Source organism: Callorhinus ursinus, unplaced genomic scaffold (assembly GCF_003265705.2).
Source record: "Callorhinus ursinus isolate GAN/ISIS: 27379988/994484 unplaced genomic scaffold, GSC_fseal_2.0 scaffold17, whole genome shotgun sequence".
NCBI classification, from domain to species: domain Eukaryota; kingdom Metazoa; phylum Chordata; class Mammalia; order Carnivora; family Otariidae; genus Callorhinus; species Callorhinus ursinus.
In genome coordinates, this window is record NW_027397079.1 from 28,790,536 (window position 1) to 28,804,803 (window position 14,268).

Genomic DNA, 14,268 nt, shown 5'->3' on the forward strand with positions numbered 1-14,268 from the left:
GTTCAAACATTTGTGTATTTTCTACTTTTTTTTAATGTAAAAATTGATACACAGTCTTAGTATCAATTTGAACACTACAGATGCATGTCAATTGAAGAGTACTTAGATCTTCTGGTTCTGTTCCTCATTTATCACTGTTGATGTTTGGGCACTGAGCTTCTTTTCTCTGACTACTGTGCAGATACGCACTTCCAGTTTTTGTTGTTAACTTTATACAGAAGTAGTTACAGAGTATATCCATATTTGAGGCAATATTTTCCTTTGATTTAAAGCGTCTTTGCTAAGATATATATTAAAATCTCCAATTATTATAGATAAATCTATTTCTCCCTTTAGTTCTGTCAATTTTTGTTTCATGTGTTAAAGTTCTGTTAATTGGTACATACACATTTAGGATTTTTATATCTTCAATAAATTGAAACTTTTATCATTATTAAGAAAAGCGTTTTTGCTATCTTTCTGTATAATGTGATTTTTAAAAAATTAGGGCCCTAATATGTAGGATATTCACATTTTGGTGAACAAATTTTTCTTCTTTGAGAAATGTTTTTAAAATGATAGCTTTGTGAGGGGCGCCTGGGTGGCTTAGCCGGTTTAAGCTCTGACTCTTGGTTTTGGCTCGGGTCATGTTCTCATGGGTTGTGTGGTCCAGCCTTCTGTCAGCCTCCAGGCTCAGCAGGGAGTCTGCTTGAGCTTCTCTCCTTCTGCCCCTCCCCCCACTCATGCTCCCTCTCTTTTTCTCTCTCTCTCAAATAAATAAATCTTAAAAAAATAAATGATGGTTTTTGTGTATTAAAAATACTTTGTATTTTTTCTCACTTCTTTAATTGATCTGCCGGGACATTTTGTTATGAAGCCAATTTGGTCACTATAAAAAATTGCTTTGAGTAGATTATTCAGTAAAACTTGTGGAGTCAAATTACTGCCTATTTTTTCCCCTCTGTTTAAGTTTTCAGTGACTTTTGCCATAGTCCTTCTTAAAGGTTTTAGATACAATAATTTTTTGTTTGCTTAGTATTTCGTAGTATGAATGTACATAATGATGAAAATTTATTTTTCACTCTTATAGTTCTGTTGTGAATATTTGTGTATATGTGTCTTCTGGCAGATGTGAAAGTATATTTGTAAAATAAATTCCTAAAGTTGAAATTGTATCAGAATATATGCATTAAAAATTAAAGTTTTTCCAAAATATAAAATAATACATTTTTTAATATTAATTAAGTCAACATAAATGAATGTATTTATATAAATGAATATATTGAGGAATTAAATAAATGTTCTATGGAAACCATCCTTGCATTTTTAATAAGCACAGGTTTCTAAAACAGACTTTCAAACAGATGTTTTCTATAATAGTCTCAAGATTACTAGTAAATACTTCTTTAAACTATAAAAATGATCTTTAATAGTACCGAAAAGTTACTGCTTTTTTAGTAAACATACATAGAAACTCAATTTTTTGATCATGAAAAAGAATAAGACTATTCTCCTATGTAAATATTCACTTATCTTTCTAATGTAAATGAAGACTAATTCTTCATCTAGTGCTTTGCATTTCTAAAAGTATGGAAATTGCATTTCCAGTAGCTTGTTTTTATCAGGGCTTTTGCTTAAATAAACTTGTCTCTGGTTTTAACTTTAATTTGAACAAAAGATGAGTCCACGGTGTTTGGGATTTAAAATAATTTATTTCCACATTTGACTTTCCACATTTTTATGTAGTTAAATATATCATTTTCTATATACTTTCTTTTTTTAGTGTTTTACTAAAAGGAAAATTAATTAAAATTTAAAAAAGTAAATTAAAATTTTAAAAAGAAAGGGGAAATTAAATAAGATAAAACTCAAACTGGTTTTGAAAACTCAGACTGAAGCCTGTATACTTATATGTTTGTTCTTTTGTTTTTGTGTGTGTGTGTTTTTGTTTGTTTTTAGTTCCACCTGGGAATTTGAAGGTCCAACTATCATCTATTGTCCTTCCAGAAAAATGACAGAACAAGTTACAGCTGAACTTGAGAAACTGAAGTTAGCTTGTGGAACATACCATGCAGGGTTGGATGTTAAATCAAGGAGAGAGGTTCATCATAGTTTCATGAGAGACGAAATTCAGGTGTGAAGATCCATCATCATTGCTCTCTATTCCCCATGGAAACAGATACTTCTCTGATATTTATTTGCCATATCTTTATCGACTACCTTGTTTGTGTTGAGTATAAAGAAGTTTCTCTCATAAAGGGAATTAATGTGTAATGTGGATGACAGATATGTGAGCAAACTATTGCAGATGAGTACAAATAGCAGGCTGCACATAGTGCTTAGGTACATAGAGGAAGGAATGCTCGCTCTTAAGGTAGCTTCTGTTATGGTGATGATCCATCCAGGAAGAAGCAATTTGAGTGTAGAGTCTGAACAAGTAAATGGAACTTTGTCAAGTATGTGAGGCCAGTAGGTGATGAGGGAAAAGGGATCGGTTATGGAATTCAGGAAAAGGGACTAGCACGTGCAAAGACACAGTGGTATGAGAATGCATACTGGGTTTAGGAAATTGGGAATAGTTTGGAATGGTTGGAGAGAAAGGAAGTGTGGAGTTATTGGTGCAAAGTATAGGTGAAAAGGCTGGGAGGAACTGTTAGAGACTCCCAGGAAAAAAGCTGAATGGGTTGGTTGGCCAGGTTATGGAGGAGGGCCTTAAAACTTGCAAAGAGGCATCCTGGGATTGATGTGATGTACTTGTAGTTTTTCTAGACTACTTTAGGCTTAGAATTTTTATTTAAATTTTCATTTAATTTTTGAATTCATTTTTATCTAATAGGTAAAATAAATCGAAGTAGAATAATTCTTGTTGAAGTTGACGTGAGGAAGAAAGAGATCCAAGAGACTTCCAGGCTCCCAAGACAGTCCCTGGGGGTATCCTGTAATCCTCAGAGCTCCACAGAATAGCATTTGAAAACCAGTATGACAGATTTCTCTGTGTTTTTGAGCAAGAGCATAGTATTATAGAAACATTAGATTAGCAGCCCTAAGCAGGACTGATTTGAAGAAAGACTGAAGAAAGAAAGGTATCAGTGAAGTCACTGTGAAGTGCTCCAGCTGAGATTCCCGTAACGATTGGAATCATGTAATAATTCCATTCTGACGTGATTGGAATCCTAGTTTAGTGGGTGTCATGCAGAATATTTAGGAAGCATTAAATTCAGACCATGTTGGAAGGTTTAAATCAACAGCTTCACACTGTCAACATCCTATCCAAAGTCTGTTACTGCAAGCCTGTGGACTAGGCCTCCTCACAAATTAAGAGATGAACTTAACTTCTGCTTTTCGTTTTCTGCTCAGTAGGTCTTCCATTTCCTTTCTGTCCAGCTCTGTAGTTGTTAACCATCCTCAAACCAACATTGTTCAAACAACCTACCTCAAGTATGGTTCATATGCACTGTCATGCTGTAACGCATACTTGCCTGAAAGCATTTATTCTTCTTCTTCCTCTTTCCAAAGATAGGGACAGCTATCACAACTGCTTAGAATAGAGTTACCTAAATTCTCAAATGTTTATAGTTTTATTCTACTATCTCAGGAGTTTGAAAATTATCAGATAAAATTTATTGGCTGTTGCTTACTGAATCTTAATTGATGTTTGAGCCATTAACTAATCAAAGATTTCTTCTCGATTTATTATTAATTACTCATTTAGGTAGAAACATCTGCAGATATGAGAGATTGCAAACTTTATCTGTTATGTTGTGATGGGAGACTTTGTTGGATGCATATGCTTTTGCTACCCACATTCAGCTTCAGTGAAACATCAATGCTTTGAAATATGGCTTTAAAAACCTCACAGTGATCACTAATTATACCTAATATCTAGAAAGGTGTATGTATGTATGTGCCACTATATTATCCCTTTCTGTGGCAGGATGTCAAAAAGTTTTATCCACATTATGAAAGTTAATAAATTAATATTAATGCTGTCACCCTAGCAGCATCAGGGGTTCTGCTGTATCTGACAACTGGCCTCAATGTACTCCTTCTTTGCTATTAAAATAAATAATTCAGAAGCTTCACATTTGCATCAAAAGTTCTCACACACCTTCCCAAGATGATGCAAATACATTTCCTCAACTATATAGAATAGTCTGGTGCTCTTGGAATTGATTACTTGCCATTGAATATTTATTGAGTGCCTACTGAATGCATACATGTACAGAATTCTAGATGTTCACTCTCCTGTTTTTCTGAAGTTGATTTATACTTCGGTGTGGGCCTAAAAGTGGAGCTCACCTCCCCAGCTCACCTCCCTAGTTCTTAATGTCTTGAATTGACTGATGCTTAGAATCTTAGTGTTTTCTATTTCATAATTTTAGAAAAAAAAATATTTCGTATTATTCTTAACCAAATCTAACCATATTCAGATGCAGATTTGCATTTTTAGACTGTGACCATTTATTCTTACTTTTAGTCCTGATTTTTAGCTTCATGTTCTTTTGTATTTTATTTGCTTTTTTAAGGTCTTGAATTCTTTTCATTCTGGGATGAGGATGTGAATAAATTATTTGATAAAATACTTAATTCACCTGAGAGTTTATAATGATATTTTGAACATCATGTCTGTAGAATAAGGTGATGTCATCTAAAAACAGTATCATAAAGAGGTACCTGGCTGGCTCAGGCAATAAAGCATGTGACTCTTGATCTCGGGGTTGTGGATTCCGAGCCCCATGTTGGGTGTAGAGATTACTTAAAATCTTAAAAAAAAAAAACAAACCCAGTATCATGTGATGAAAATTAGATTTTTAAAGTTCTCACCACACACACACACACATACACACTTACAAATGGTAACCATGGGAAGTAATGGATGTGGTAAGTAACTTTATTGTGGTAATGATTTCACAGTGTATATGGATATCAAATTATCAGATTATGCATCTTAAACCTACACAGTGTTATATGTCAATTATATATCCCAATAAAGCTGGAAGAAAATGGAATCAAATACATTTTTAAAAACCTTAAAATTATGTTGCTTATTCACTTTCAAATATAGCAAAATGGCCTAGCTTTATTCATAGTTGTTTTTTTAAAGATTTTATTTATTTTTTAAAGATTATTTATTTATTTATTTTTAAATTTTACTTTATTATGTTATGTTAATCACCATACATTACATCATTAGTTTTTGACGTACTGTTCCATGATTCATTGTTTGCGTATAACACCCAGTGCTCTGTTCAGTATGTGCCCTCTTTAATACCCATCACCAGGCTAACCTACCCCCCCACCCTTCTCCCCTTAGAACCCTCAGTTTGTTTCTCATAGTCCATAGTCTCTCATGGTTCGTCTCCTCCTCTGATTTCCCCCCTTTCATTTTTCCTTCCTGCTATCTTCTTCTTCTTTTTTTTAAACGTATAATGTATTACTTGTTTCAGAGGCACAGGTCTGTGATTCAACAGTCTCATACAATTCACAGTGCTCACCATAGCACATACCCTCCCTGATGTTTTTATCTTGATGAAATCCCAATAGTTCATTTTTGCCCTTGCTTCCCTTGCCTTTGGCGATGTGAGGTTGAAGAGGTTGCTGCCTGTGTTCTCCTTTAGGATTTTGATGGACTCCTGTCTCACATTTAGGTCTTTGATCCATTTTGAGTCTATTTTTGTGTGTGGTGTAAGGAAATGGTCCAGTTTCATTCTACTGCATGTGGCTGTCCAATTTTCCCACACCATTTATTGAAGAGACTGTCTTTTTTCCACAGGATATCTTTCCTGCTTTGTCGAAGATTAGTTGACCATAGAGTTGAGGGTCCATTTCTGCGCTCTCTATTCTGTTCCATTGATCTATGTGTCTGTTTTTGAGCCAGTACCATAGTGTCTTGATGATGACAGCTTTGTAATAGAGCTTGAAGTCCAGAATTGTGATGCCACCAGCTTTGCTTTTCTTTTTCAACATTCCTCTGGCTATTCAGGGTCTTTTCTGGTTCCATACAAATTTTAGGATTATTTGTTTCATTTCTTTTAAAAAAGTTGATGGTATTTTGATAGGGATTGCATTAAATGTGTAGATTGCTCTAGGTAGCATTGATATCTTTACAATATTTCTTCTTCCAATCCATGAACATGGAACGTTTTTCCATTTCTTTGTGTCTTCCTCAGTTTCTTTCATTAGTATTTTATAGTTTTCTGAGTACAGATTCTTTGCCTCTTTGGTTAGATATATTCCTAGGTATCTTACGATTTTGGGTACAATTGTAAATGGGATCGACTCCTTAATTTCTCTTTCTTCTGTCTTGTTGTTGGTGTGTAGAAATGCAACCGATTTCTGTGCGTTGATTTTATATCCTGCCACTTTACTGAATTCCTGTATGAGTTCTAGCAGTTTTGGGGTGGAGTCTTTTGGGTTTTCCACATAAAGTATCATATCATCTGCAAAGAGTGAGAGTTTGACTTCTTCTTTGCAGATTTGGATGCTTTTGATTTCGTTTTGTTGTCTGATTGCTGTGGCTAGGACTTCTAATACTATGTTGAATAGCAGTGGTGATAGTGGACATCCCTGCCATGTTGCTGACCTTAGGGGGAAAGCTTTCAGTTTTTCCCCATTGAGAATGATATTTGCTATGGGTTTTTCATAGATGGCTTTTGTGATATTGAGGTATGTACCCTTTATCCCTACACTCTGAAGAGTTTTAGTCAAGAAAGGATGCTGTACTTTGTCAAATGCTTTTTCTGCATCTATTGAGAGGATCATATGGTTCTTGTTTTTTCTTTTATTAATGTATTGTATCACATTGATTGATTTGCAGATGTTGAACCAGCCTTGCAGCCCAGGGATAAATCCCACTTGGTCATGGTGAATAATCCTTTTAATGTACTGTTGGATCCTATTGGCTAGTATTTTGGTGAGAATTTTTGCATCCATGCTCATCAAGGATATTGGTCTGTAATTCTCCTTTTTGATGGGGTCTTTGGTTTTGGGATCAAGGTAATGGTGGCCTCATAAAACGAGTTTGGAAGTTTTCCTTCCATTTCTAACAGTTTCAGAAGAATAGGTATTAATTCTTCTTTAAATGTTTGATAGAATTCCCCTGGGAAGCCATCTGGCCCTGGGCTTTTGTTTGTTGGGAGATTTTTGATGACTGCTTCAATTTCCTTAGTGGTTATAGGTCTGTTCAGGTGTTCTGTTTCTTCCTGGTTCAGTTTTGGTAGTTGATACATCTCTAGGAATGCATCCATTTCTTCCAGGTTATTTAATTTGCTGGCATAGAGTTGCTCATAATATGTTCTTATAATTGTTTGTATTTCTTTGGTGTTGGTTGTGATCTCTCCTCTTTCATTCATGATTTTGTTGATTTGGGTCATTTTTCTTTTTGATAAGTCTGGCCAGGGGTTTATCAATCTTGTTAATTCTTTCAAAGAACCAGCTCCTAGTTTCATTGATCTGTTCTACCATTCTTTTGGTTTCTATTTCATTGATTTCTGCTCTGATCTTTATTATTTCTCTTCTCCTGCTGGGTTTAGGCTTTTTGCTGTTTATTCTCCAGCTCCTTTAGGTGTAGGCTTAGGTTGTGTATTTGAGACCTTTCTTGTTTCTTGAGAAAGGCTTGTACTGCTATATACTTTCCTCTTAGGACCGCCTTTGCTGCATCCCGAAGATTTTGAACAGTTGTGTTTTCATTTTCATTGGTTTCCATCAATTTTTTTAATTCTTCTTTAATTTCCTGGTTGACCCATTCATTCTTTAGTAGGATGCTCTTTAGCCTCCATGTATTTGAGTTCTTTCGACTTTCCTCTTGTGATTGAGTTCCAGTTTCAAAGCATTGTGGTTTGAAAATATTCAGGGAATGATCCCAATCTTTTGGTACCTGTTGAGACCTGATTTGTGGCCTAGGATGTGATCTATTCTGGAGAATGTTCCATGGGCACTAGAGAAGAATGTGTATTCTGTTGCTTTGGGGTGAAATGTTCTGAATATATCTGTGAAGTTCATTTGGTCCAGTGTGTCATTTAAAGTCTTTATTTCCTTGTTGACCTTTTGCTTAGATGATCTGTCCATTTCAGTCAGGGGGGTGTTAAAGTCCCCGACTATTATTGTATTGTTGTCAGTGTGTTTCTTTGCTTTTGTTATTAATTGGCTTATATAATTGGCTGCTCCCATGTTAGGGGCATAGATATTTGCAATTGTTAGATCTTCTTCTTTTTTTTTTTAAAGATTTTATTTATTTATTTGAGAGATAGAATGAGAGGGGGGAAGGTCAGAGGGAGAAACAGACTCCCCGCCGAGCAGAGAGCCTGATGCAGGACTCGATCCTGGGACTCCAGGATCATGACCTGAGCCGAAGGCAGTCGCCCAACCAACTGAGCCACCCAGGCGCCCTTGTTAGATCTTCTTGTTGGACAGACCCTTTAAGTAGGATATAGTGTCCTTCCTCATCTCTTTTTATAGTCTTTGGTTTAAAATCTAATTTGTCTGATATAAGGATTGCCACCCCAACTTTCTTTTGGTGTCCATTAGCATGGTAAATGGTTTTCCACCCCCTCACTTTCAATGTGGGGGTGTCTTTGGGTCTAAAATGAGTCTCTTGCAGATAGCATATCGATGGGTCTTGTTTTTTTTATCCAATCTGATACCCTGTGTCTTTTGATTGGGCCATTTAGTCCATTTACATTCAGGGTGGCTATTGAAAGATATGAATTTTGTGCCATTGTATTGACTGTAAGGTGACTCTTACTGTATATTGTCTGTGTTCCTTTCTGGTCTATGTTACTTTTAGGCTCTCTCTTTGCTTAGAAGACCCCTTTCAATATTTCTTGTAGGGCTGGTTTTGTGTTTGCAAATTCCCTTAATTTTTGTTTGTCCTGGAAGCTTTTTATCTCTCCCTCTATTTTCAATGACAGTCTAGCTGGATATAGTATTCTTGGCTGCATATTTTTCTCGTTTAGTGCTCTGAATCTATCATGTCAGTCCTTCCTGGCTTGCCAGGTCTCTGGGGATAGGTCTGTTGCCAATCTAATGTTTCTACCATTGTAGGTTACAGATCTCTTCTCCTGAGCTGCTTTCAGGATTTTCTCTTTGTCTCTGAGACTTGTAAGTTTAACTATTAGATGTTGGGTTGTTGACCTATTTTTATTGATTTTGAAGGGGGTTCTCTGTGCCTCCTGGATTTTGATGCCTGTTTCCTTCCCCACATTAGGGAAGTTCTCTGCTCTAATTTGCTCCAATATACCTTCCTCCCCTCTCTCTCTTCTTCTGAGATCCTAATTATTCTAATGTTGCTTCCTCTTACGGTATCACTTGTCTCTCGAATTCTGCCCTCATGATCCAGTAGTCGTTTATCTTTTTCTCAGCTTCTTTATTCTATATCATTTGGTTTACGGTATCATTGATTCTCTCTTCTGCCTCATTTATCCTAGCAGTTAGAGCCTCCATTTTTTATTGCAACTCATTAATAGCCTTTTTGATTTTTGACTTGATTAGATTTTAGTTCTTTTAGTTCTCCAGAAAGGGTTTCTCTAATATCTTCCATGCTTTTTTCAAGCTCAACTAGTATCTTTATAATCGTCATTCTGAACTCTAGTTCTGACATCTTACTAATGTCCATATTGATTAGGTCCCTGGGAGTCGGTACTGCCTCTTGTTCTTTTTTTTGAGGTGAGTTTTCCATCTTGTCATTTTGTCCAGAGGAGAACAGATGAATGAGAGAACAAAATGTGACCCCAGAAAAATATACACTAAACAAATCAGAAGAGACCTTCCAGAAAGTGGTCGCTTTTCAGTTTAGAGAGTTGCTGCTCTTCTTTTCTTCTATCTCCTGTTGAGTTCGTAGGTGTTCAGAATGGTTTCATACCTATCTAGCTGAGTTCCTGGGACCAGACGAGATTTAGGTCTCCTACTTCTCCGCCATCTTGCTCCTTCTCCTGGGATCTTATGTCAAAGCACAATATTACTAACCATCTACCTCATGACTCATTCAGCCCCATTGAATCAAAAGTGCACTGGCTTCACAACTGTCCTCCTGGTCTGACAGTGCTCCGAGGCTCAGATGGGGCGGGCGCAGTCCCTCCCAGAGTTGCCATGCTCTTCTCTACCCTCCTGCAGTGGTGGCCTCTCTCTTTCCCAGGAGCGCGAGGCTAAAGATTTTATTTATTTATTTGACAGAGAGAGACATAGCGAAAGAGAGAACACAAGCAGGGGGAGCGGGAGAGGGAGAAGCAGGCTTCCCAGTGAGCAGGGAGCCCGATGTGGGGCTCGATCCCAGAACCCTGGGATCATGACCTGAGCCAAAGGCAGATGCTTAATGACTGAGCCACCCAGGCGCCCCCACTCAAAGTTTTTTCTTTTAGGATTTTATTTTTAAGTCATCTCTACACCCAATTTCACACTTGAACTCACAACCCCAAGATGAAGAGTCACATCCTCTACCAACTGAGCCAGCCAGGTGCCCCTCAAAGCTTTTTCTTAATAAATTTCTATTTCGATGTTTTTTTTCTCTCTCACTTTTCTTATACTTCCTTTTATCTGTTCAGCATTTTCTTTTTCTTTTTTCCTCTCTCCCCCACCCCTCTCTTTCTGTCTGTCTTCTATTCTTATTCCATCTTAATACATTTTTTTTGAAAGATTTTATTTATTTATTTGACAGAGAACAGCAAGAGAGGGAACACAAGCAGGGGGAGTGGGAGAGGGAGAAGCAGGCTTCCCGCTGAGCAGGAAGCCCGATGTTGGGCTCCATCCCAGGACCCTGGATCATGACCTAAGCCAAAGGCAGATGCTTAACCACTGAGCCACCCAGGCGCCCTTTAATACATTTTTTTAGTAGCACTTTAATTTTTATTGGTTATACATACACATAGTTTAAAGAACCAGCTACTTCTACAGTGCTTAAAATGAGAACATCAACCCCTCCTGCCTTCCCCACTTCTGTCTCCTATTCTCATCTCTTTTGGTTTATTCTTTTTGTGTTTACCACCAAGTCTTGCAGTGATTTGCTTTTACTCTTACTACTTAGTTTTTATTTATTAGATTTAGGCATTGTCTATTGACTTCCCACTATGAGGAGTGAAAGTTTAGCTCCCTTTCACAACACCCCTTCCTGCCCTCTGCTCACTCTCTTTATGTATTTCTAACCCGCTTTCCTCTCAACATTAACATAATTTGGTTAGATCAATATATATATTCAAATATATATTTACATAATTATTTCTCTGTAAATGCTTTTTATCTCTAAGCCATGTAGTATAGTTACTTTTATTGCACATCTTTTATTGTTAATACTTTAAAATTTTTTCTAATTTTTTGTATGTTCTTATCACTAATTCTTCCCTAAAATTCCTCCCAATCATGTAAATCTCATTTCAGGATGCTCGTATATGTTAGATATCTACCAGTTTTATCCTATTTTAAAGATACAGGGTTAAATTCATGTTTCATTTTATCATCTTTAATGAAAAGTTTCCTTCCATCTTGGAATGATGCTAGAAAATATTAAGATACTGGGCAATCAGGTAAGGACTCTTGAAACTTCATGATAACACAAGGTCTCTTTTAATATAATAAGTATTTTAAGAGCCTGTTTTGTGTCTTGTACTCACTCATAGGTGTTCAGAGAGACCACTTTAGTTGCTATTTTTTATAGGGATTAAATAGAAATCCTATTTTAGGGTTACTAATCCCTAATTTGTAAATTGCGCAGATAATCTTTTGATCTGTAAGTGATTGGTTGAAATTATATTAAATTCAGTTTCATGCTAGGGAGTTTAGTTAATGAACTAATTATTACTCTTACCAAAAGGTAAAGATGTCAGGTTTTGGTTCTGCTACATATTTGTCAAACTATGTTTTTATTTATTCTCAGTGTGTCGTGGCTACCATAGCTTTTGGAATGGGCATTAATAAAGCTGACATTCGCAAAGTCATTCATTATGGTGCTCCTAAGGAAATGGAATCATATTACCAGGAGATTGGGAGAGCTGGCCGTGATGGACTTCAGAGTTCTTGTCATATACTCTGGGCTCCAGCAGACATTAACATAAATAGGTAAAAACATTTATTGCTTTCACCCTTGCAGATTTCTTTGTTACCATATAAGCTTTGAAAGTATTTGAAGCCACATGCAAAATTTCAAGTAATGTGTATAAGTGCATTTAAAACCAAAACAAAACAGAGGACATCTAAGAACCTTTGTGGTAAGTGTTGCCACCCAGAGGAAATGACCTAATTTCAGCTATACTTCATTTAGTGTGAAGAATTAACTAAATCAGGAGTATACTGGGAATGGAACATGGATCCTATGGGTGCTTTCCTAATGTGCATGGACAAACTTTTTTCTCCCCAGGTCCTCTCAAGTTTTGATATGTCTTCAGCCATAGTTTTCTTTAGATACTGTTTATTTTGTTATTGGTTCTTTCTTCCTGTGCTTATTCCAAGTGACTTTTACCAATCCCTATTTGAGTCTCTTTACCATTTGTTTCTTTTGTTAGTTCTATTAAAGCATGCAAGCTGTCCTTGACTGTATGTGAATAATCATGTTGCACTATACCCATTCACTGTACTGATTGACTGCCATGAAAAAAATTAAGTGTTCAGTGTTTAAATGTAGGAAGAGATCATTCTACTTAAACATGAAGCAAGTCTTTTATTGGTACTTAAGTTCTATGAGATTTATATTGGAAAGGAAAACTTCATCTTGCAAAAACTTTAGGGGCAGCGTTTAGCAACTGATTCCTCCATCCATAGGGAGATAAAATCTCAGGAAAAAAACTTATATATGGTAACTAATGGAGCTGTTCAGATGAGGTATTTTCAAAATGCACATCCATGTTGCTGAATAAACTGAGCTCTTGAATGGGCATATTAGCTCCTATTATTAAAATGATGAGAGTACCTATCCAGTACAGTTTTTATTTTTATGCATCATTCAGCAATGTTTTGTTTTGAGTGCCCACTATATTTTAAGCATTATGCTCTTTGCTGGGGATACAATGATAAATAAAACCAGATATGGTACCTGTTCTCAGAGAGCTTAGTGTATAACAGAAATGGCATCTCTTAATCACAGAATCACACAACTGTGGATACATAGGGTTCATTTTACTGTTCTCTACTTCTGTTTGACAATTTCAGTAATAAAAAGAGATTTTAAAAAGGATCATGCAAATCTGTATAAAATTACTGCTGTGTTAAGTACTGTGAAGGAAAGTTGCATTGGGTAGTAAGTATATAATAGGGTGTGTATTTATCAAGTTAAAAAATTCAGGTAAGTCTGCCTTCAAGAATTGATAGGGTGAGTTGAGATCTGAAAGAAGAATAGGGATTATTTAGGTAAAAATGTTTGGTATAAATTTTAAGCTCTTCCTTTTAAGAACAGTGGTAGCTTTTGGTTCTTAACATAGTCAATAAAACCATCCCCCTTAAACAGAACAGTTATTTTTCTTTTGAGTGTTGTGCTTTTTATAAACTAAAATAACTGGGATCGGGCACAGTATATCTGATACATTTTAATATCTAATACATTAAATATCTATTTAAATACATTTAAAATCTGATAAATTTGGGATTGTATCAAACATATGTTGATTCCTACCGATTCTGATTTATTTATATATTATACTAAAGGTGCTGAACACTTAACAGCCTGAGTTTTATACTATGACTTTGCAGGTTCATCAGTAGATATACTTGCTGTTTATCTGGGTCTCAAAAGATACTTTATATGGTTATCTCATTACATTTTCACAAGAAATATTAGTGAGTAGTAATCGAGTAATGGTGCCAGGAACCCCGTACTTGAATTTTAGTATAGACAGGTTGTTCTTTGCATCCATCCTAAGGGAAATAAACCTATAGGGTTAATCATGATAAAAAAGAATTCAACGAGGATTTAGGACAGATCTATGTCATCCTTGTGACAAATCTCTTCTATTGGAAGAAACAAAGTTTGAGAATAAATGGGGTTGCTGGTTCTCAGTGAAAAGATTACTGTAATTCATAAAATTTTTAGAGGGTATCTTATGGTAGAATGCTATGATTGAGAGAAGAAACTTGTCTAGTCATCAGCGTCAGTATGTAATTTTATATTTCCTATTATAGAAGCTATACCACTAGCAATGTCTCAGTGTCTGCATTTGCTGTTATTTTAAACAGTCAAACCCAATAGTTATTGTAACCTTTTCTTAAAGGGAATAATTTGCAAGTTAATTTCAATTTAATAAATCTTCCAGCTGGTTCCATCTATTTTTATTTATGGATTGCTTTCAGAATTTTTCTTCTTTTTCAAATTAT

The 14,268-nt window shown here is 35.8% G+C and overlaps 1 protein-coding gene across 8 annotated transcripts in view; it reads left to right on the plus strand.

Annotated features, from left to right (window-relative positions):
* The window catches only part of WRN (WRN RecQ like helicase), a 147,975-nt gene that overhangs the window by 84,147 nt on the left and 49,560 nt on the right, over window positions 1-14,268 (plus strand). For all 8 annotated transcript variants that reach the window (XM_073902423.1, XM_073902424.1, XM_073902425.1 and 5 more), the window contains 2 exons: window positions 1,939-2,113; window positions 11,843-12,024. In XM_073902423.1, the coding sequence (XP_073758524.1) occupies window positions 1,939-2,113; window positions 11,843-12,024 (357 nt within the window). The remainder of the gene's footprint in view (window positions 1-1,938; window positions 2,114-11,842; window positions 12,025-14,268) is intronic.